This window comes from Calypte anna, chromosome 21 (assembly GCF_003957555.1).
Source record: "Calypte anna isolate BGI_N300 chromosome 21, bCalAnn1_v1.p, whole genome shotgun sequence".
NCBI classification, from domain to species: Eukaryota; Metazoa; Chordata; class Aves; order Apodiformes; family Trochilidae; genus Calypte; species Calypte anna.
The window spans coordinates 7340692-7364828 of NC_044266.1; the positions used below are offsets into that span (position 1 = coordinate 7340692).

General features: G+C 43.9%; 1 protein-coding gene across 1 annotated transcript in view; it reads left to right on the top strand.

Moving 5' to 3' along the window:
• PRDM2 (PR/SET domain 2) overlaps positions 1-8386 on the top strand; it is a 51515-nt gene extending 43129 nt beyond the window's left edge. Inside the window, exons 8-9 of the mRNA XM_030463484.1 lie at positions 485-4853; positions 6798-8386. Coding sequence (XP_030319344.1) covers positions 485-4853; positions 6798-6810 — 4382 coding nt within the window. The 3' untranslated portion in view covers positions 6811-8386. The remainder of the gene's footprint in view (positions 1-484; positions 4854-6797) is intronic.
• Positions 8387-24137: the final 15751 nt, after the last annotated feature.

The following is a 24137-nucleotide window of genomic DNA, read 5'->3' on the forward strand; positions in this document are numbered from 1 at the left end:
AACAAAGCAAACATGTTTATATTGTGTGCCAAACCCTTTGATTAGCAATCAGGTTGGATATCAGAACTATGTAATTAAGCATAATTCAACAACACAAAATAGTAATGTGCTCTACAATTCAGACATAAATCCAAACTCCTTAGGACAGAAGAGCAGGTAGAAGTCCTTTCTCTGAAGTAATGTTTTTGGAGCCTTGTTATACAGTCCTTATTTACTGCTTTTTAATGGAAGTCAGTGTCTAGGAGAAAAGATGTAGTATTGCACTGACCAGCTGAGCACAGAAGTTACCTGCAAACATTGCTTGTGTGTTGACCTGGCTTTTTTCACATAGTACACATGTAAAAACTGTAGAAGTTGTGGTACTGTGTTGGGTCATAAATCTTGGAAAACGTGTTAGAGGAAAAGATAGAAGAAAGCTGAACCATACTGTGAACTGTTTGATAAAACATGTCTCATGTTTTTTCTTTTATTCATTGTGTATCAGGTCATAAAGAAGAAGATGAAACACCTTCTGTTTCTGCTGTCCTCTCCCTGGAACAAACAGCTGTGATTCAGGAAATGGTAAATCAAGATGCACTTCCAAAGCTGATGATCCCCAGTCCTTCCAGTGAACCACAAATGGTGACTGAAGACAAACAAGGAGAAGCAATAAACTGTGCATCAGATGACTTAGATGATGATGAAGAGGAGGACGATGATGAAGAGGAAGATGAAGAGGAGATAGAAGATACCAGTATGCCTAAAGAAAATGCTGAAATGCCTTTGATATGTGAAGAAAAGTTAGATTCTATGGAAGAGCAAAAGAGCACGTCAGAAGACTCTCCAGAAAGTTCTCCAAAGAAAAAACTCATCGTGAAAATCCCGAAAGCGAGAGGCGAATCCAACGGTGAGGTTCAGGAAACGTTCATGTTTCCCTGCCAGCACTGTGAGAGGAAGTTCACCACCAAGCAGGGGCTGGAACGCCACATGCACATCCACATCTCCACGGTTAACCACGCCTTCAAGTGCCGGTACTGCGGGAAGGCCTTCGGCACTCAGATCAACAGGCGGAGACACGAGCGCCGGCATGAGGCGGGGCCAAAGAGGAAACCATTCCTAACACTGACATCATCCCAGCACCTGGATAATGTTGCTGAGAACCAAGTAATTGTGGATGAGGGGCTAAAGGATGACCTAAACGTTTCCAGCCTTGTGCAGGACTCTGTCGTCTTGGATTCTGAGAAAGTCTCTCAAGAAATATCCCACTCTGCTTTCGCTGAGGAAAATAAGGAGCCCAAAGAATTGCATCCCTGCAAATACTGCAAAAAGGTTTTTGGAACTCACACCAACATGAGGAGGCATCAGCGTAGGGTTCACGAGCGTCATCTTATTCCCAAAGGTGTCAGAAGAAAAGGGTTCTTCACTGAAGAGCCACCTCTGCAGACAGAGCAGGCCCCACCAGTCCAGAGTGTATATATAGCAAGTACAGAAATAGAAGAGGAAGGTGAAGTAGATGATGTCTATATTATGGATATTTCCAGCAATATCTCTGAAAATTTAAATTATTATATTGATGGTAAAATTCAGTCCAACAGCAGTACTAGCAATTGTGATGTGATTCAGATGGAGTCCAACTCTGCAGACTTGTATGGACTGAACTGTATCATCAGTCCAGTCACGGTGGAAATCTCCTCAAATGTAAAGGTTACACAGACACATGTGAATGAACCTCCCAAGGAACCCTCCAACAGTGGGAGCAATGAATCTAAAAAGAGGAGAACTGCCAGCCCTCCTCTAGTACCAAAAATAAAAACTGAAGTAGACCCAGAACCTATAGCTCCAGCTAGTTCTTTAAGTCTTCCTCTTAGCATTTCAACAGAGAGCTTACCTTTTCATAAAGAAAAAGGTGTTTATTTGTCATCAAAATTAAAACAGCTTCTTCAGACACAGGACAGTAAGAAAACTCCCTCCAGTGAAATCCCTAAACTAGGACCTTCTGTTACATCATCATCAATTTTGCCTCCAGTATCCAGTAGATTTAAGAGGAGGACCAGCTCTCCACCCAGTTCTCCACAGCACAGTCCAGTGCTTCGAGACTTTGTCAAATCAGGTGAGGGGAAAACTGTGTGGAATGATAATGTTCGGAGTTCAAAAATGCCAAAGTTAGAGAGCCACAGCAGCTCACCTGCTTGGAGCTTGACTGGAAGGGAGGAAAAAGAGACACTGAGCCCTCTTTGCTTTGAAGACTATAAAATATCAAAAGAATGGAAGGCAGCTCCAACTTTTGGCAGTGTGTGCAACCAGCAGCCACTGGATTTATCTAGTGGTGTGAAACAAAGGTCTGATGTCAAAAATAAGAACCAGGTTCCTTGGGAATCTGTTTTAGATTTAAGTGTGCAGAAGAAGCCTTGCAGCGATGCTGAAATGAGGGAATATAAAGAAAATGCCATACAGCCAACCTGTAGTGGTGTTAAAAAGAAGAAGCCAACAACTTGCATGTTGCAGAAGGTTCTGCTGAACGAGTACAACGGCACGGATGCAGGCACAGACAGCACCCCCAGTGTAAACAGCAGCACGAGCCCCAGCAAATCCCTGGAGCCTCAGGCAGAACCTGACGTGGATCCCAGCCTATCCACATCATCTTCTGTTGACACTCAGCCCCTCAGTTCCTCTGCTTCCCCTGTGCCACAGGCATCTGCTGCACCTCCCATGTGCCAGCTGCCTCCTTTGTTAACACCCACCAACCCTCCCTCCCCACCACCCTGTCCTCCTGTGTTAACAGTTGCTACATCACCTCCTCCCCTGCTTCCAACCATGCCCTTACCAACTCCAGATGTCTCTGCCAGTGCCACCAACACTTCTTCTTGTCCATCCCCCCTTTCTAACACTACTACACAGTCCCCACTACCAGTTCTTTCACCTACAGTGTCTCCCTCTCCATCTCCTGCTCCTTCTGTTGAACCTCTCATTTCTGCTGCTTCACCTGGTCCTCCTACACTGTCTTCGTCATCTTCCTCCTCCTCTTCCTCCTCCTTCTCCTCCTCTTCATCTTCATCATCTCCATCTCCACCTCCCCTTTCTGTAGTCTCCTCTGTTGTTTCCTCTGCTGATAATCTTGAAAATCCTCTCCCAGTAATAAAACAGGAAGAAACTGAAAATGAACAACAGAAAGCAAGAGAAGATCCTCATACTTCAAGTGAATCAGGAGTCGTGCAGGAAACATTCAATAAAAGCTTTGTGTGCAATGTCTGTGAATCACCTTTTCTTTCTATTAAAGACCTAACAAAGCATTTATCCATTCATGCTGAAGAATGGCCCTTCAAATGTGAATTCTGTGTACAGCTTTTTCGGGATAAAACAGACTTGTCGGAACATCGCTTTCTGCTTCATGGAGTAGGAAATATCTTCGTTTGCTCGGTCTGTAAAAAGGAATTTGCTTTTTTGTGTAATTTGCAACAGCATCAGCGGGATCTCCATCCAGACAAAGAGTGCACACATCATGAGTTTGAAAGTGGGACGTTGAGACCCCAGAATTTTACTGACCCCACTAAGGCAAACGTGGAGCACATGCAGAGCCTGCCAGAAGATTCTCTGGAACCTTCTAAAGAGGAGGAAGATGAAGATCTCAATGATTCCTCTGAAGAGCTTTATACTACGATAAAAATAATGGCTTCAGGAGTAAAATCAAAAGATCCAGATGTTCGTATGGGCCTCAACCAACACTACCCAAGCTTTAAACCACCTCCCTTCCAGTATCACCATCGTAATCCCATGGGTATTGGAGTTACGGCAACAAACTTCACTACCCACAATATTCCACAGACTTTTACTACTGCCATTCGATGCACAAAATGTGGGAAAAGTGTTGATAACATGCCAGAGTTACACAAACACATACTGGCCTGTGCATCTGCCAGTGACAAAAAGAGGTACACACCTAAAAAAAATCCAGTCCCACTGAAACAGACAGTGCAGCCTAAGAACGGCATGGTGGTTATAGCTGGCCCTGGGAAGAACGCCTTCAGACGGATGGGTCAGCCCAAAAGACTTAATTTCAATGTTGAAATTAGCAAAATGTCCTCAAATAAACTAAAAATAAGTGCATTGAAAAAGAAAAACCAGCTCGTCCAGAAAGCTATCTTGCAAAAAAAGAAATCTGCCCAGCAGAAGGCAGAATTGAAAAATAATCCATCTGAGACAGACTCTCACATCTGCCCCTACTGTAACAGAGAGTTTACCTATATTGGGAGTTTGAATAAGCATGCGTCATACAGCTGTCCCAAAAAACCCATCTCTCCCTCCTCTAAAAAGAATTCTTCGAAAAAAAGTGCAAGTTCTTCATCTGCAGGCAGTGAGAAAGGCAACAACCAGCGCAGGCGAACAGCAGATGCAGAAATCAAGATGCAAAGCATGCAGCCTCACCTGGGCAAGACCAGAGCAAGAACCTCAGGACCTGCACAACTCCAGCTTCCCTCTGCTTCCTTCAAATCTAAACAGAACGTTAAGTTTGTACCTCCCATCCGCTCCAAAAAGCCAAGTTCATCTTCATCCTTGCGGAACTCAAGTCCTCTGAGGGTCTCCAGGATGGCCCACGTGGATGGGAAAAAAACTAAGGTGGTCTCCAAGAGCAGTTCCTCTGGAATCTCGAGCAAAGCGTCCCGGAAATTGCATGTCAGAATACAAAGGAATAATAAAGCTGTTTTGCCAAGTAAATCTGCTGTGGCAAGTAAGAAAAAGGCAGACAGATTCACTGTAAAATCTAGAGAGAGGATTGGAGGACCCATCACACGAAGCCTACAGCAGGCAGCAAACGCAGAGGCAGCAGAAAACAAAAGAGATGAAAGCAGTACAAAGCAAGAGCTAAAAGATTTCAGGTAAGCGTTTAATTTGAAGTTGAAACAACCCAGGGACATGTAGCTTGCTGTTTTCCCAATTTTCTTGGTCTCTTTTGAGTTTCTTAAATAAATAAAAAAGATTGTGTTTCCTAAACCCATGGATAAGTAGCTCAGTCATGCTGAGGTCTGATGTACATACTTGATGCATTTTGTCATGTCCTGAAATAATAACGTTGTACAGAGAATGTATTTAATTATAAAATGAACTGAGAACTCTGGAAAAAATGTCCATACCTGAGTGCAAATAAACTTACCATCGTTAAGCCTATTGTTACTGGAGATGGTGACCTTGTATTTGGTACCTAACGTACATGGGGGTGCAAAATAATTCTAGATTTAGTTTATAGCAGTTTACTAAGCTAAAAATCATGACTGCATTGTTTTACTAGTTAAAATAACTTGCATTGTTGGGTTTTAATAAAAAGCATTCTCTGCATATCATATTAAAAAAAAACCCAACCCAAACAACCCGTGACCAAATACTTCAAAAGTGTATGTGCATACTGAGTCAGATCATTAAATACTTAAGGGAAATAAACATGTAAGAAAAGTTATATGAACATGTAGATTTGTTGGAAGCATCATGCTCTTATGTTTCAGTATAAACATTTTCTAGTTAAAGTTCTATTTCTTTTTGAGAAGAAACATTTTAATCACAAGAAAGGCTAATATTAAAAAAAAAAAAAGTCAATAAAATCTCAACCTACGTGCCTGAATCCAACTTATGTCTCCATGTAGTCTCTCCAGTCAGTAAGTTACATAGCAAACTGTTGATAACTTTTATTAGCCTGCTCCTGCTGCCCTGATTCCTTGATTCAGCTTTCTGATTCACTGAGTAACTTACACAAAGCTCTCGGGTAATCAAGAGTTCTTTTCGTTTTGCTAATTGCAGTGCATGGCTGTGATGAACACCAGATCTGTGTCTGAAGGTAGCTTTTTGTTTAATCCAAGTAGTTGATAATGGGAGAGAGGGAGGAGCTGGCTGCCTCCTGCAGCACCAAGTTTTCCCTGGTAGGATTTGTCAGGAGGTGTCAGACTCCAGAGTTTGCAGCTTTTGTCTGACTTATGATGAGGAGGAGCTCCTGGGTGAACGTTCTGAGGAAACACTTTGTGAAGTGAAGGTTCAGGATAAAGGAATAATTTCAAAGAGACAGATGGGAATTGGACTTCGAATGGTCAATACCCAAATTAGGATGTGTTGAAGGAGAAAAACATGAGTGGAATTTGGAGACTAATGATGTAAGAAATGTGGTTAAAGGAGCCAGGACTGTCTACCAGGCCTGTTCTCCTGGGACAGAAACATCTCCATGTTGCTTAATTCTTATCAGCTGCTCGCTTGCTCTTATGTGTGAGACTATTTTACATGCTGCCAGAAGAGATCAGTAGGATTTGAAGCCAGAATGACACATCTCTCCATCTAAATTAATCATTTCACCTGAAGCAAAGTAACAGAGTATTTGGAAACGTGTGTGTATGGAGACTGTTCATAGAATTTGGGGTGAATAACAGTTTACCTGGGGGTAAGATCTCTCTGACTGTCCCAGATACTGTTAGTTTCCTTCAGCATCTTGCAGCCTTTTCTGGTGTATCAAATAGCTATGCTAGAAGAATTCTCTTTTTGTTTCTGAAATGATGATGATAAATAGATTGTCTAGTCAGCTTTTTTAATGTCAAATATATAGTATGAAGAAAATTTTTTGCCTTCATACACTCAGATCAGCACAGGCCATGTTTAGTTCTACTCTGTGTAGGAACTGTTGTTTGTTTGTGGTTTTTTTTTCCAGGGAATCTTAATATTTTTTCCAAGACTTGCTTCATGTAATATTTGTCTCCAGATTTGTTTCTCACCTTTCAGTTTTTCTGTCCGTTCACAAGTAGTTTGTTTTGTCATTTATCTTTAGTTTTTTGTTTTTTATTTTCTAGGAATCTCCTGTAAAAACATAAACACAAAAATCCCTTAATGACATGGTAGAGCTGTTGCATGCTCAACTTAGGATAAGCACTACGACAAGGGATGTGAAATCCACCAAGCTTGGGAAACCAGCTGAAGCTGACTCTCAGTCAGAAAATTGCCTGCAGGCTCCTTGCTAATACTCAGTGTCAGGCATAAATCTTCCTCTTTGTGCCTGCCACGCATGCTGGGCTACAGGATGATTCAGATAAACGAGAAGGGTGCTTGCTGAAACCCACACAAAACCATCAAAAAAAAATTAACAGTGAGATTAAACCAAATCTTCTGCTCTCGTGTTTGCTTCTATCCTGGTTTTGTCTCTGCCTTCACGAAGGGCTTAGGGGCAGTTCAGATGTAGACTTTCAGCTGCTTCCTTGGCAAAGCAGGTTCCTTAATTTTGTCAGTAATTCAGTGTAGATTCAGGGACAAAAATGTTGCTGCACTCAAAGTGTTTCTGTCATGTTTTTATGTCTCTCTGAGCCTCCTGTCTGAACGAATCAGGAGAGGCCAGCCTGGTAAGGCAGAATTTCCTTTTCTTCCCACCTTCTCTTTGCTTTCTGAGTCTTTTAGATGTCCAGCATACAATGGGAAAAAGCCTGATTTGGATGTTTTATGGATTTTCCAAATTCCTATTTATACCTGTAAATGAAACTTTATATAGCAATGAGATATCCATATCGGTTTCTAAATACCATATATATAATGAATGCAGTGTATCTTTTTATTGCTAAGAAGGCTAGACCAGGACTACAGACCTGTATATTTTGAAAGTTAAATATATAATTACGCTAAAAGTTCCTACACCTCTATCTAATAACTTAAGGCAACAAATTGATCTGTTGTTCAGAACAGTTTTTTATGAAAATACCATTTGTCACGTGTTGATACAGCTTTCAAGATTAATGACAGAATTGATGGAAAGTGACTAGTTTCTTCATACAGCCACCCCTTTTATTTTTTGTTCTTGACTTAAAAAGTAATCTACCTCTATAAAATTTGTAGTTTAATACTTGTTTGGTGAATTTGTGCCACTTTAACTCTCACTTTCACTATCATTCCCATTTTGTTACATTTCTGTTATGGGGACTTTATGTTGAAATATTGTACAAAGCATTTGTAGCAAGTTTAAAAAAAAATAAAATATTTAAAATTATTTAAATTGTTTTGGACACTTGAATTGTATTATATGTGATTTACATTTTACATTAATTTCATTTTGTTTTCATTTTGGGTTGTTAATCTTGGAGCATGTTCCTGTATTAAAGTTTGCTGTTAGTTATATTGTTTCTTCTATTGGAGAGTGATATAAAGACTATTCTAATGCAAACATTAAAAAACACAATTTGACATAAAAGTGGGGTTGTCATTGCTTTTGAACCTTGTAGCCTTGCTGAAGACACTGGCAGTGCAGGTAAGCAACTGAAGAGGGGTTTTTCTTCTCCTGTACCTTGCAGATGTATTAAAGGGTCTCTGGTGTTGCAAGCACTTAATGACCAACTAGATGGAACCATCGGATGACACATTTTATATAACTGTAACCAATAAAGTAAACTTTTTTAAAGCTTGTGGGAAACTTGCCTTTTGTATGGAAACCAGATGTATGGGGAAAAATGAAACAATGTACATCTAGAAGGAATTAAGTGTCCTTGCATCCTTTGGTTGTCTACACCCAGTTCACTGAAATGAATTTCTACCAGTTTCACTCTTCAGAGCTACTCTTGGGGTTTTTTGTTTTTAATTGTGGACACAGTTAATAAATGTAAATTGTTTAATTAAAATTACATGCACAGTTTCAACTTTTCCTGATATAATGTTCTATTTTTACATGCTTTACACTGGTGAAGTAGTTAAAAAAATGTATGTAGAGAGTTTTGGCTGTGCTGAGAAGTTGCTCGTGGTGCATTCCACCCCCGTGATGTTTGTTCTGCCTCCTGCAGTGGTGCTGGGAGCATCTGTGTCCATGTGGTGTGGCAGTTGGATAATGTAACATCATTAAGACTCAGTATTACAGCACCCCATTTCTCAACATACTGTTGATCCAGGAGAAAGTTAATATATAGAATTCAAATTAATACTTCTCTCCGGGTTAAGATTCTTCAGCAAGAATTCCTGGTTTATTTTCTCCTGGGCTGTGTCATTCCCTGAGTTGTTATCCTCTGGGATGAAGTTCCCCCTTGATTTGAGCTGATGGATGAAACCTGGCAGAGCAGTGCCCGAGTTCTGACGTTGTTCCTTGTGTGTTTTGCAGGCACATCTGCTGTGTGGTAACAGAGCTGCAGCTTGGGAGTTGCACCACAGTTAAAGAGGTGAACTCTCAGTCTAGCTTACAGCAGCAATTACACCCAGAGGTGGTAGCACACCCCAGTGAAGGTTTGTTATTTGTTATAGGTGTATCTGGGCATCTTGTAAGACTTTAGGAAACACGAAAAAAAGTGCAAAGTCCCCTGTATTCTTGAAGTTACTGAGGCTGGGAAGTAAACTTGCTGTTTATGAGCCATTTCACATATTGCTTTTCTTCCTGACAACTGAAACAGCAGGTGGTGTTTGGTCTTACTGCAGCCTCAGTCTTCTGATGGCCTTGTAAGGGTTTATTAGAGATTTCTAGCAGTAAATAAACCAGCTTCTTTCCCTCATTCCTGAATATTACAACTGAAATCCTGCTGCCATTGTCTTGATTGTTTCCCTGCTGTGATGTTCAGTCCTGTTGTGTCCCCAGGATGTTGCCACCCGAGATGGTTCACAAACAGTTGTACACACCACTTCTCAAGTGAAGTGAGGTGGAGATCTGTATTCCAAAGTGAGAGCTGATCAGCTCATTCCTAAATATTCAGCTCATCACAAATAGGGGATGTACAACTTCTATAGTTACTGTTGCAGCTCATCTGCATAATTGAATTTCTGTGGCTTTTATAACTGCCTCTTCATGGGCTGGATACAACAATAAAGCTGTAATGATGCCCACAAAGTGCTGACATTTCTTGAAATCCATCCAAACAGGCAATGAAAACAATTAAACTTGTCCTTTTTACAGAGATTACCTGACATGCTGGTGTTTATTAAAACCAATAATGCCGAAGTGTGTATGGAGATGGGAGATCTCACACTTTTTTTAACCTTCCCAACCCCCTTCACCCATCTTGCTAGCAGGAGTTAAAACCATCAGAGAGTATCTGAGCTGTGTTCAAGCCCAGGCAGGTCAGTCCAGGGGGTGCAGCCAAGCCCCTGTACTTGGTGTTTGCTGCCAGACTGCACCTTCCCTACGTGTGGTGAAGTTTTCCTGTTCTTCTGTCATGAGTGGGGTTCAGGAGATACAAAGTTTTTATCAAATTATGGTTAGATTGCTTGACGGTGTAAGAGATGTATTTGAGAATTGCTATTTTTAACCCAACATTCTTCACCTTTTGGCTCACACAATGCTCTGAGCTTTGCTAAAAGGGCAAGATGATGAATTGCTGATGTGATCCTGTTCATTAAATTTATAGCCCTGGACCAGGATTTCTAAAAGTGATGAATGATTTCTTTGAGGTCAAGTTGAACAGGCTGATTTTCAAAAAATGCTCAGTAGCCATCCTCAGTGCTAAATCCTTTTAAAGAGGCTGCTTTAGGTTGCTTTTGAAACTGTGGTTATGTTTAAGTTGTATTGATGCATGGATTTTAGATCATTCCCCAGGTGAGTTGTAGCCATGGTGTGAGACTGGTGTTCAGCACTGAAGGTAGCACTGGTGTGAAGCAGAGTTTTACTGGGAGTGGAACCAAGTCAACAGTGAAAGAATTTGAACTCAGGAGCACACGTGTGAAACAAAACAATTTTTGAGTTATTGTGGGGGTGCAATGTGACTCTAAAGGCATTAGTCCTTTGAACCACTGTGATTAGAGTACTGCCGTGCATCTTGCAAGCTGAGAATGCAAGTAACAGGTTTTTCCAGTTTGGATTCATGAAAGGTCTGACCATAAAATCATAATATTCACGTTGTGTCCTTTAGCGCCACGTGATTGCAAGATAAAATCCTGACTATTCCAGCTTTTTTACTGCTTTCATAAATAAATGCACGTCAGTCTCTGAGTAGCTGCAGTACAGCATTGCCAGAGACTTTCTGCCTCTGCTGCTCCCTGGTTTTTGTACACAGAGGCAGGACTCTTCTTCAGAAGAGAGAAACATCTTCCTTCAGAAAATCCTATCCGCAAACCTTTCATCCTGCTGCTTTGTTTCACTTAAAAAAAAGTTCATGTAATTGAGGCTTGATGTTTTTCCAAGTTCTTGTGTGTATTTACTTTCCTATTAAGCAATATGCTAGTGCAAGAGAGCACATGCCAGTTGGGCTAACAACATGATGTTTTGATTCTCACTGAGAGCAGAAAGCCCAGAAATCTCATTTATCCGTGCCTCAAACCCCCTCACTTGCCTTCTGGCCTCTAAAAGTAGCTTTCCTAATTCTAATTCTGCAAAGCCAGGAATTTAGGCCTAACATCTACATCCCTTTATTTTATTATTTTGTCCCAGGCTGTCGATGATGTTAGAGGGCAGTCTGTGTCAGCTTACACAGCTTTAATTAACAGTAGTGAACGCTCTTTGACAGTCCCTGGCCTGTCTGTTGTTGGGAGAAATGTTGGAATGTGTGTGTGTCTGAAATTGTGGACAAGATGAGGGGGTTTTTAGATCAGGAGTACAGGAGTGTAAGCCCTGCAAGAGGAACTCACTCTGAGATAGACCTGTGAGCCTGAATTACCTGACTGCTTTGTGACATGCTGTGATGCCTTTGCTGCTGGGGTGCCCAGCAGCCCCATCCCATCACTCCAGCCTTCATTCCCACGAATAACATGGCTTCTTTTTTCTGGGACATTTCTAGCAAACTCAACTAGCAACTGGGAAGAATTTTAATTGCACAAGTGTGGTAGAAGACAAAGTAATTTGCATTAAAAATACATTTTGAGAATGTCTGAGGGAAGGGTGTGTGCAGGGAGCTGGCTTTTTTATTTTTACCAGACTTCTTGGTGTGTGCTGCTTGTTTCAAAGCTCGGTGGCCTAGAAAGGTTTAGGAAAGTTGGAATTTAGTTTGGACAATTAAGGTGAAACTTGTGAAGCATTCGGGAGACAATTTGACTTGAGGCATAGGGATGAATGCAGTGTGATTGAGGAATCTGCCTTTGTTCCTGCCTCTGCTTTTAGACTGTGGATTTCCTGGGTGACCTTGGCAAATCCCTTCCCTTCTGACTTGGTTCTGCATCTGAAAAATGGGGATTATGGAACTGACTCACCCTGCAAAACACTTGAGCCAAGGATAGAAGACTCTTAAGACCTGGGATTTGGTGTATTTTTATTGTAGCAAGTCTCACCGAATGCTGTGATTTGTCTCTCTGTTAGGGTGTGCTTTTGGTTAAGAGACAGAGCTTTAGGCTGTCTGCATGGAAAAAAAGGGCATCATTTTAACTTTGGGTTTAGCTTTAATTTATGGTATAGCTCACAGATCTACCAAAGCCATTTATCCTGATTTAAAAGTCCTCGTTGACAAAGAAAGCCCTTCTGCTGCCTCACGTTTGCTTTCTGTGTTCCTTGCACGCATGATGCGTTTGCTGATACTATTCCTTTTTATTTTTCCTTTTTGTTTTGTGTTATTTTGTTGGGGTTTTTGTTTGGTGTGTTGTGTTTTGGTTTTGGTTTTTTTTGTTTTTTTTTTTTGGTTGTGGGTTTTTTGTGTGGTTGTTTTTTTGTCTTTTGTTTTTTTTCTGGCCAGGGGATTAACCCTAGGGGATAACCAGGGGATTTTAGGGTGCTGGATGCAGCCTGGGGTGTTCTCTCTGCTCGCTGGCGTCCAGCACCCTCAGCCCCTTCCCCCTGAAGTTCTCACTGCTCAGCTGCATCTCCACAGACTCCCTGGGAATCCTCTTTCTTTTCCCTGGCTCGGGTTACCCCGGCACGGGTGATGGTGACAGCAGGTGCAAAGTGACACTGCTGGAAATAGCAACCCCAAGAACTCCTCCTGCACACCAGGGGGAATTTTCTCCCTGCCCCCTCGGAGATGAGCTCACCTTGCAGCCCCCAGGAGCTGCTGCTGACACATCCAGGCAGCCTGGGAGTTCTTTCAGCAGGCCCATCAAAAATAGAGTTATCAATCCACTCCAGTTTCACACCAGCACAGGAGGACACCCGTTTCCTGGCTGCCTGCACGTGGAGAGCAGAATGGGAAAACGAGAGGAAGAACTTCAGTAAGAATTCCATTCCAGTTTCTGTCTGGAGAAAATGTCCCTTTTTACCTTGATCCTTTAATCCATGGCTTCCGAATAAGAAGCTGTAAAGGGAGTTGATGTTAGGGAGTGAAAGATCCCTGCAGCACGTTGGGTTTTTTGGGGAAGGGCGAGGGGTGTTCATTTGAAAATGCAGATCAGATTTTCTTAGCTGCTTTTGTCTTTTGGATTGGAGGCTTTTTGTTTTTTTTTAATAAAAAGTGTCCCATGGGATCTAGGCATTGGCTCATTCCATGCAGTAACACACACGTTATTGATTATCAGAGAACTGTTGCAAGAAATAATTAATGTTTTAACATTACATATTACCAAAATGGAAATGTTCTCAATAAAAAGAAACTAAAATTTCTCTCTTCTAGTTATAGTAAAAAATTGAAGGCAAACAAACTTATTTTGGATATTCTGTTTCCCTTGGCAACAGTCCTTATATGGACCAACAAAATCTGGCTTTTGTTAACTTCTTCATTACCACTTTCTGACTCCTGCACACTAGATGGATGTGACAGTATTGCAGTCACAAAGGCTTGGGGAGTTTGGCTTACACAAAACAATAACAGAACTTTGGCAGATTATTTAACCACATATTTTAATTTGGAAATAATTGAGCTGCTCACTTTTTAAGATTTCTGTGGTTTTGCTTTTGTGTTGTAATGGAAACTTTTTGCACTTCTTTATGTCTGACTCGTAGTTCTGACTCGTAGTAGACACTGCACTGCAGAATCTGGATGGAAGGACAGATGATAGCAAATCTCCTTTAAAGGGTGTATAGAGAACTCATAATAACCTAACAGAAAAACCTAACTCCACTTTTAGACCCTGTTGTTATGTAATAAATTTGTATTTCAAAAGTTGTTCCTTTGGAAGAACATAAATAGTTGGTTTTGGTTAAACTTGTGAAGAAAATTCGCCTGTACAAGGTAGGTGCATCCTTAAGGCAAATCTGGGGATACAAGGGGGGCAGACCTCAGTATGCATGGGCCCAGGAGGTGCAAGTCTGTGCATGGTGGCAAAGGATGCTGAATTTAAAAACAAAAGGGGAAATTTTCCCATCTTTTAATGTAGGGAAGTTTAGCTTGGGTGGTATGTTTAGAATAGGGCACAAGCCTATGACTCCCTTGTTTGACTCGTGTTTTCAGGCTTTCTTCTTGAAATCACAACTGCCAGGTCATTTTATCAGTTAAAATCTCTGGTTTTCATTTTCCCTTTGGGATTCTTGGCATCAGTTTAACATGTGAAGTGGAATCATGTCTGATCTGCAGTGCTGCCCTGCAGCAGTGTCAATCTGGTGTCCCCCTGCCCAGTCTGCCCCGAATACAGGGGCAAAAGTGTCCTGGGGAGAAATGTGGGCACGTGGGGTTGTTCTTACCTATTTCTTTTCCATAAAAATTTATTTTAAAGCCTGATAAAGACTTTCCTGATGAAACAGACCGTGGCTCTTAGTTGTTCTGTACATAACTCTGGATTTGTCTGGCCCAGCTGGAGGGTCAAGGGGGACATAGGGTGGGAGGCTGGGCTCTGCTTCCAGTTGACGTTGTCTGTTTCCTACTTAAACTAACAGGGTCAGTTCAGACCATGGCAAAAAACCCTTCTCTTGCCCTCAGAAGTGGCCCTCAGTACTTGCAGGGTGTGAGAAGACGTAGAGGTTTGTTTATTTTCTCCTCAGTACCCGAAGCACTTCTCTGCTGTTCTCCCCCCGTCCCCTCGGGCACGTCTGTGAGTTGTTTCTGCCTCTCTGCAGTTACAGGCTCCGCATGGCCTCTAGATGTCATTCCTCCTCTGCGCAGAGCCCCAGCACCAGGCAAGGCAGGAAACCCAACGTGTCCCCCTTCTCCAAGGAGTAGAGTCTTCTGCACGTCCCACCAAACCAGGTAATTTATTCTGTGTTAAATAACATTAAAAAACAACATTTGGGGGGAAGCTGTTAAAATTCTGAAGTTTGCTACCTCCCAACCCATGGCAGTGGCTGCTAGTGAAATGTTCACATCCCTCACTGCAGCACAGCCCGTTCAGCTGTGGGAAACCCAAGCAGAAGTTAAATCTTGGGCACTTCTCCCACAAGGCAGTGGCTGAATGATTTACCCTGCTCCCAGCTCAGCACAAAGGGGCAGTTATCTGACTGCTTCATCTCGTTGCTGTCTCTGATTAAATGCAACTCTCTGTGTGTTTGCAGGTACTGGGAACTCTTGACTGGAAAGGGGGAGGTGAAGTAACCCTCAAGCATTACCCTCTCCTGCTTTTTCTCAGATGAGGTGAGGCTGGTTCCTCCGTAGCTAACAGGGACAGAGGTTTCTTCTGCTGGAAGCCATGGCTGTCATGTTGTCCTTCCTTCCAGAGGAAGAGGGAGAGAGCACAGAGCAGGGCTGCTGCCTTCTCCAGAGAGTGGTGAGAGGGTGCTGGCAGGGTCCCCTCCTGCATGAAGCCCACGATCCAACAGCCAGTGGAATAGCACGGAGAAATGTTCAGACACTTGCAGGCAGATTAACCATGTTCAGAGGGTTGATGGCTCTGGGTGTGTCTCTTCTTTCTGGTAGAACACAGAGGGGTTTAACACACTATGCAATTAACTTCTGAAAAGACTGTTGTATCATTTTAGTTTCTACTTCCCATCCTAATGGGTAAAGAACTGGGCATCCACCCCAGATCCAGTGAAGGGGGTGGTCAGTTCTGTGAGGTTTCCACATCTGAAGTCTGTGGGTGCCCCAGTTTCTTGACTTTGTACCAGTAGCTCTAAGGGGCAAGATGCTTGCCAAGTGTGTCTGGGTCCAGTTGTTTTGGAAGATCACCTCCAAGTGATCTCTCTGAAAGGCACTGGCAGTCCCATTTCATAAAGGCACAAACATCCATTTATTTCTCATAAGCTGCCATTACATTTGTTGCCAGTCTGGTACTCTTGTTAGAGCCAGGATTTCTTTCTTTAGTGAGAGACAAACCCTCTCATTGCTGTGCAGTAACAAGCAACAATTTCCCTTAAATATTGAGCTTGTGTTTGTCTCAATACAACCACGTTTGGTTTCAATAGTCCTGCAGAGGAGGTGTCCATGAAGGCAGCAGGCAGGCAGTAAAAACAAGCTGCAGAAACACAGAGGTCAGGTCAGTGCAGTACAGAAAGGTCTCACCTCTTGCTCCAAAATGGTGACCATTTGGTCACCCCCAGGTGCATCATCTGACAGCAGTGCCTCTCCAGGCCCCTGCAGATTTCACCTCTGACATCAAGGGTTCCTTCTGTCAGGACAGGTTTTTGCAGGATTCCTGTCCAGGTTTAGGATTTTTCAAGGAGGCCAAAGGGATTGACTGCCCCATTTCCCCCTTATTTCAGTCAGTTTATTCCTCTCCTTGTCTTTGCACTCAACACAGATAAGCAAATGTCTGTGTATGCACATGATAGTTGAGAAAAAACAAGTGCCCAGTTGACTCTCTTTCCTACCACCACCCTGAAAAAGTGAAAAAAGGATCAATTTTATATGTATCTATACACATATATGATATATAAATCAATACATATGTATGAAATTGTTGAAAACATTTTATTTTTTAATTATTTTGATGGAAATCAAATTGTTCAAAATGAATAGAAAAGCTTCAAATAAAAGCATTGGTCTTGTTCACCATAAAAATGTTTTAGCTACGTGTTGTTTGAGTTGGAAAGAAAAGTTCACAGGATCTTGTGTGATCTAGCTACAGATTTTTTGGATGATCCCCTGTTGGAGGCTTTCTAAGTGCAATTGTGGTCAGGGGGAAGGCTGAGAGGCAGAAACAGATGAGCCATAAAAAGCTGCATCCCCTCCCCTGCTTCCAGGTTGAGACTGGGACCAACGAGATGCAGCTTGGGGTGGGGAGAGCTTGTGCCATCGCTGGCTGCTTGGTCTCTTTCCTGGGTTTGTCCTCTCTTGAGCTTTTTGATAGCAATAATTTCCTCTTGTAGTAAACCCAAACAAAGCCAGAAATCTTTCTTTGGAAGATTGAGATTCTGAGATTAAAAGTAGTTGGAAGTGAGTATCTGAATCTGCTTGGTTCAGCTTGGTCAAACAGCAGAGAAATTCCTGGCCTGAGGTGCATCTCACAGAGCCTGGTCTGCATCTACAGCTCCTTAGTTATCCATGTTCTCTCTCTCTCTCTTTTCACTCCACATTTTCTCCTTTTTATCATCATGTAGTATCAGTATGGTAAACCCTGTTCTTCCAAACAGGAAGGATCTTCCCATGTGTCTGGGCAGCATCCAGATGGTTGGCAAGATGACCCTAACAGTGGTGATGAGCACCAGCTCCAGGGGACTCTGTCTCACAGCACCAGCAGGATGTGCCCTCGCTTTTCCCAGCCCAGCTTCCTTGGGCCTTTTGTCCAAGCTCCCTCTTAGTGGATAAATCTTCCCTGGTCACATCAGGATTGCTGCTGAGAAAGAGCTTTCTTGCCTTGCAGCCCAAATCCTGCTTGAAACAATCCCTTCTTCTGAGACCCACTCCACTTCCAGCAACAACAAATTAAATTAAGTACAGAGTTTCTGGCAGGGATGCTGCTGAGTTTCAGAGTTTCAGTGCCTTTAAGGCAGACCAATGAGGTTATTGGAGGTCACTTTTGGGCAGATTATTTTTTCTGCTTTTTTTTTTTTAGGGTGGCATTAACTATAATAATGGACAAACTCAAGGAGAGAAGCATGTCAGTTGTTGTGATAAATAAACATTTTTCCCAGAGAAATTGTGGTTTATCAGGCAAGCCTGTAAATATGTTCTTACAATTTGAAAAGCACCTCCTTATGGCCCTGGTTGTAAATGCTCCATTTTTAAAGTTTTATAATGTGTTACTCAACCAAGAGACCACAGCCCACAGCTTTATATTGTACTGGTCTACTTGAAGGATCCATTCTGGTCTAAGCTGTGGCAGACAAATATCCATGCTATTGACAAGAAATACCCCTGCCTGCACCAGGCTTTTCATCATTTTCCCTTAGATAACAAAAGCAGGGGTTTTGGAGGGTTGGGGAGAAGATTTTACTTGCAGGATAAAAGAATCCATTCAAAATGGTGTCATTTCTCTGGAATGATGAGGATATTTCATTCACAGTAAATTCAGGACAGTATGCCACTTTTTTCTTTTCCTAAGGCAGAATTTCACAGTTTTACAGCAAATTTTTAACCTCCCCCGTGCCTGCTGATGAAATGTGAAATTTTGCCATAGATTAATATCACAAGTTCTTGTGAAAATTCTAGGAGAGGGTGGGGAAAAAGCTCAGGTTTTGCATGTAGGATTTTGCAAGGCTGACACAGGCAGCTCTGCAGTGCTCTCAAGACAATGCTGAGACTGAGAATTTTATTACAAATAAACCATGTGAAGATGTGGTGGTATTACCTGGTTGGTGCTTGGGTTCTGAACATTGCTCTGGAAGACTGAAAGCTCTGTTGTCTGTCTGCCATGTAAAGAAAAAGAACAACAATAAATTAATGTGACAAACTGCATGGTTGAGATATTTTACTATTATTTCAGCAAAAGAAATCTTCAGAATGGAGATTCAGTGTATTCTAGCTCTGAAACAGCTGAAGGGTGAGAGGTTTTCTGGTGCATGACAGGAGTGGAGGAAGGAGACAGGAATGTCACCTTGGTCCATCAGGCTCCACAGATGCCAACAGGGATTACTGCAGACCCGACAGCCTCAGCCTCTGAGTCTACACCCTTGAGTAAGCAGCACACAAACCTGTTGTAGTTTGGACTCTCCACTCCAAGCCAAACCTCTTCTTGGAACTTTGAGTGGCTTGGTTGCTGCCCTCCCTAGGAAGGGGAAAGTTTGAGCAGGGCATGAAGTGGGAAGGTTTTGGTTCCTGTTTCATTCATTTTAAGGGATGTGCTCCCTCACAGCACCTTGAGGAGAAAGTTTCTACCTTGTCCAGGGCAGTGGGACCTCTGTAAGGGCAGCAGTGAGGGTGGGTGGACAGCCAACCATCACTGCTGCATTCATTCAGCCACAGGCTTTAAGAACAAGAGCAGACACAACAAAAAGGTTTGGTAATAGCTGAAGTATAGGTATTAATATTCATTTTACAGAGGCTAAAAATGGCTCTTTTGCCTCAGAACACCTGAAGATTTGTTATGCATTATAAATCTGACCTGTTAGTAAAAAAATCACTTGTCACCATTGCATGGCGTTGCCTCACCTGCAGCAGCCTAACAAATCAATGTTGCTGGATTTTGATTAAATGGCATTCAGTTGCAGGCACGTTTTGAGTGATCAGATTTTGCTGAACTGTAATTCTCTCCCTGCACGAGAACCTTCTGAAACACTCACCTAGACAGCTATGTAGTTCTTTCATCTGTCTGTGCTGTCACATGAAGCAGCACTAATTACTTTGAGCTGTGGCTTTTTTTTGGGGGGGAGAGAATTACCTTCAAAAACAGGTAAGGAGAAAAAACATTCTCAAAATGAAACTCCTGCTTTAATATTGTTCATTGTATCACTGCAGGTATGATGCTGCTGGCAGCTGCCAGGAGGCAGAAGGATGCAGACAACAGTGTTAGCTGAATCCCCTCAAAAAATCCCAGTTAGGAAAACCAGTGAGACTGTTTCAGTTTACAATTGTAAAGATTCCTGTCAGCTATCAGATGCAGAGAGTGTTCTGCGAGCTCAAGAAATAAAACCCAAAACCCTTACTACAGATGGAGGACACAAGTCCATCCCACCTGAGGCCCCCAGCAGCTTGGCATCTCCTGTGTGAGGGGGCAGCTGTGGGATCAGCAGGAATAGGAACGTGGGTCAGGCATTGCTGGGGAACATCTTCCTGGAGTGTGAGCAATGGAGCTGCTCTCCTCGGGGCTGTTCCTGCATGGAGCCAAGGTCACTGCTCAGCAGTGCTGGGTTCAGTGGTGCTGCCCCAGCAGGGCAGACAGAAATAGTGCTGTGCCTCTGGGGCAGGAGAGGCTTCTTTCTGTGTTGGGATGAGCTGGCCTGGGAAGCACGTTCTGGCCTATTGATCCTGAACAATCATCATTTATTCTCCAGTGAAAAAGAGGAGGGGGACAGACAGGTGCTGTGGGGAGGGGAGAATTTCAAGCTGTGCTGCGTTTGTTTTATGGCTTGCTTTGCAGCTGCCTTGGAAGCAGAAGTGGCAGTTGTTAAAGATTAGACTGCTCTGGAAATATTATCTTAGATATGAGATGCTAATGCAAATAACACCCCCAACCCCTTTACTTCTCTGCTAAGTTTTGGCTCACCTTGACTCCAGCAGGGCTTAGCAGGCTTGGTTTTCTTTTTATTCTTTTTTTGCCCTTGCTTTCCCAGTGTCCATGGCTGTGCAAAGGAGGTGAGAGGGTGTTATCTCCAGGCTCATCCCCTCCTCACTCCTCCAGCTGAAGCTCTGTGGAACAGACCAGCATTACATCAGGAAACTTGTACTATAAAATTGCTCATTACATCTTCCCATCTACCAGTTTTATTTACTGCTACAGCTGTGGAGCTTACCTGGCAGAGTCCCTGAACTTCACTCCTGGTGACATGAGGTGCAGTGGGCAGGGCTTACCCAGGATGGATGGATTTAGGAATGCCTCCTACTGTAACCTTCAGAAGTGCAATATCCAGGCTATTCCCTTCAGTCCTCTTTCATAGTAAATAACATCTGTGTCTGAATTCAGCTTCTCTTTGTGCTCAGCACTGGCTGATTAGAGTCCTTTCATCCTTGGTATTTCTTTTCCACAAGGATATTTATATGTTAATGAAACCATAATTCAGTCTTACTTTTGATAAACCACCCATAGAATCCTCTGAAGTCTTTTAGAGTAGGACTTCTCTCTGCATCACATCATTTTCTTCTGTAGCATTCCAGTTTTTATTTTTTGGAAAGAACAAAACCCTACCAAACAGCATTCAGCCAAGAACTGATGGAGATGTAATCTGAAGTAAGGGAGAAATATGCTTAATTGCTGTCTGTGATGCCAAAACTTAAGTGCATTGCTTTGAATTCTCTGCGAGTTATACAAAACAATCAATTTTCCTTGCATGACACAGGCATCAGAATTGTAAGAATGTTCCAGAACTGACCTCAGTAGTGTTGTCTGCAGAGCAGTAACTACATCCCTAAGTTCTCCATGCAGCCAGCCAGGGATCTGGCCAGCTCTCCCTGTGACACTGCTGTGCTGGAAGCAAATGCAAAACCCCCTTATCTGAGAATATTTTTCAGCGTCTGCGCCTTCTAACCGTGACAGAGTGGCCTCTGCCACACAAGAAATGAGTTGTTACTTGTTGCCTTTCGTTGCTGATGACATCGTTAAGGAGTGTCCGAATTTTCCTATGTCCTCTCCTGAGTCCTCCTCCCTTCCAGAATCCTTTGTTGTGATTCACCTCCCTTTTTTGTACTTGGTGTTTCTGTAGATGTTAAATATCACTGGTAGCAGATGATATCAGGAGTTACTTCTGTCTGGTGCAGCTATGGAGTTATCAGTGACACCTGCACAATGGGCAGGACCTTGAGGAGCCTTCTGGGTGTCAATCCATGCTCAGCTTGTGCTGGTGAGCCCAGAGGAGATGGGGCACTGGATTCTGCTTGGCACTGGGTACAGTTGTCAGCTGGGTGAGTAAAATCCAGGTGAGCTGCAGTAAATACAGGAGAATTTCTGTACCCAGTACCCTTGGGATCAAAATGTCAGGAACTGAACCGGAGCATCCCTTGGCCAGCTCCTGCACTGATGAGCTGTTCCCAGCCGGTGAGCAGGGAACCGATGCTGCTCAGGTTGACAAATCCCACCCCAGCCCAGACCTGAGAGCTTCTTTGCTTGCTCTCTGCTTTTTAGGGACACGCACTGACTCGATCCAATGGCCGCAAGCTGTGAGCAGTGGTGTGAAACGAGAAGTGGCAGCGCAGCGCGTTGTGTAAGCGCTGCTGTGCTGCAGACACAGCCCCAGAAAAACACCGAACCTGGTGCCGAGCCCGCCGCCTCCCCCAGAGCCACAACGCGTGCTCTGGAAATCAAACAGCAAACAAGCTTCAGCACTTCCCCACTCCCTCTATTCCCTCCTTAGGAAGGTCTCTGACACCCAGGTACCCCCCCTACTAGTGGCACTCCTCAGCAGCTGCACAATACAGGTTTTTCAAAGACTTTTGGGAGGGATTTTGTGTGGGTTTTTTTTTTTCTTTCTTTCTTTTTTTTTTCCCAGTCTCGTAATGCATAATGGTATTGCTGAGGAGGAAAGGAAATATCTGTGAATTGCTCTGCAACACTAAAAGCCCTGAAGTCCTGAAGAGCTGGAGGAGTTTTATCAAGGAATAGGGGAAAGGGACTTTCAGGTAGCCTCTTGTGTCATTTTTATTATTATTTTTTAAAATGATTCAATATTTCAGAGCTGGATGCAGCTATGCAGTGGATTTTGCAGAGGAGTTGCCAGGCAGCTCTGGGAGAATTTTCAGTATGTGTTGCACAAGGTGATGCTGGAGGTTGAACTGACTGTAGCTCTTCATTTACGCCTTCCACCCTAGTAAAAGCCACCCTTTTTACATCAGCTTTTTTGCCTAACATTTTGCAGTTTTAGAGCAGGCTTGTGTAGGCATTAAACATCAGCAGGCTTTGCCTTGATTGCAGCTTGCTCTGGGCAGCTGAGCATGGGCAAGGAGAGCAAAAGCCAACAGTGCCAGGAAAATAGCCCAGGAATACCTGAATATTGAAGACTTGTGGCCCAGATGGCCCAATGTTTGCTTTCCCCCATGCAATATATGAGAGGATCAAGTTAAATTTTTGCCTCCCTGTAAGGGCAGGAATTGTTTCTGAGTCTTCAGTGAAATGAAGATGCAAAGTGTCTCTGGTTTGTTTGTTTGGGCTGTACTGTGACTTAGGGGATCTGAGACTTTGAAATCATTCTAGGCAGGAACAATCTCACAGGAGGTGATAGCTCTCAGTACACAACCAGTTTAGCAGCTGTTAAAGTGCTAAATCCATCAGTTTCTTTAGTCTAGCAGGGAGAGGGAGCAGACACAACAGGAAGATTGAAGCTGGGGTTTTCTGGGCACTGCTGGTTCCTGTGCAGTGACATTGCCGGAGGAGCTGTGCTGCCTGCAGCACACACCAGAGACGTGACCTGTTCCTTGATGCTCACATTTCTCCAGGTGGCCCTGGGCAAGTCACTTTGCCTCCCCCTGCCCCGGCTGAGTTGCAGAAAGGGGCTCAGACCCCCCCTTCAGCCTCCAGCGGGGTGTTTGCTGCCTGCAGGAGCCTCGGATGCTCTACCCAGGTCTTCCCCTTGCTGCAAATCGCCAGTTTTGTATTTCCACCGAGGTCGGGAGATGTTTTCCCATCCTTTTTTTTTTTTTTTTTCCAGAGGAAGCTCAGCTGGCTCACGGAGCACAACACGATGGCGAGCTCCTGCAGTCAGCATCCTTTGCACTAACAAGAGGGAGTTCTTAAAATTCAGGTGAATCAGCTGTGTCAGGCTTGCCGGGGAGTTAACTCTTGGCCCCTCATCCCTGCACACAGCCCTGGCTGGCGCTGCCACCCCCAGTGTCACACTTGTCACCCCGAGGAGACACCGCGGGGCGAGGGGCAGTGCCCGGGGGGGGTCGGGCACCCCCTTCCCCTTTTCCCCCCCTTTTCCTCGGAGCATCCCAGCCCGCAGGCGGGAGGGGGTTAAGGGAAGGGCTCTGTGCCTCCGGGAAAGCTCCGGGCAGGGGCAGAGGGAGGGACACTGCAGCAGGGCAGAGGAAATATTATTTAACGGTGGCTTCAGTCTCCTCCCCCTCGCCTGTTTTGCTGGGGGAAGGGGAGAGAGGGCTGGGAGGAAGGACTAAACCACGGGGTGGGGGGGCTCATGCCGAGGGCTGGCAGGGCCCCGGGGAGCAGAGGCTGCAGGCAGCTGGCAGGGCAGGAGCGGGGCTGGGGGGTTCCGCGCAGCCCCGCAGCGGCAGGTACAGCCCCGGGCAGGTCTGGGGGCTCCTCTGCCATCGGCTTCAGGCGCTGGAAGCCTCCTCCGTCCTCCTGACGGGAAGCCTGGGCTCCAAATCCCGGAGAGAGGCGGAGATCTTCCTGGTGCTCCAGCATCTTCCAGAAGGACGGAGGGTCAGCAGCCCCCGGGAGGACATGTGCCCACCCTGATGAACAAGGTT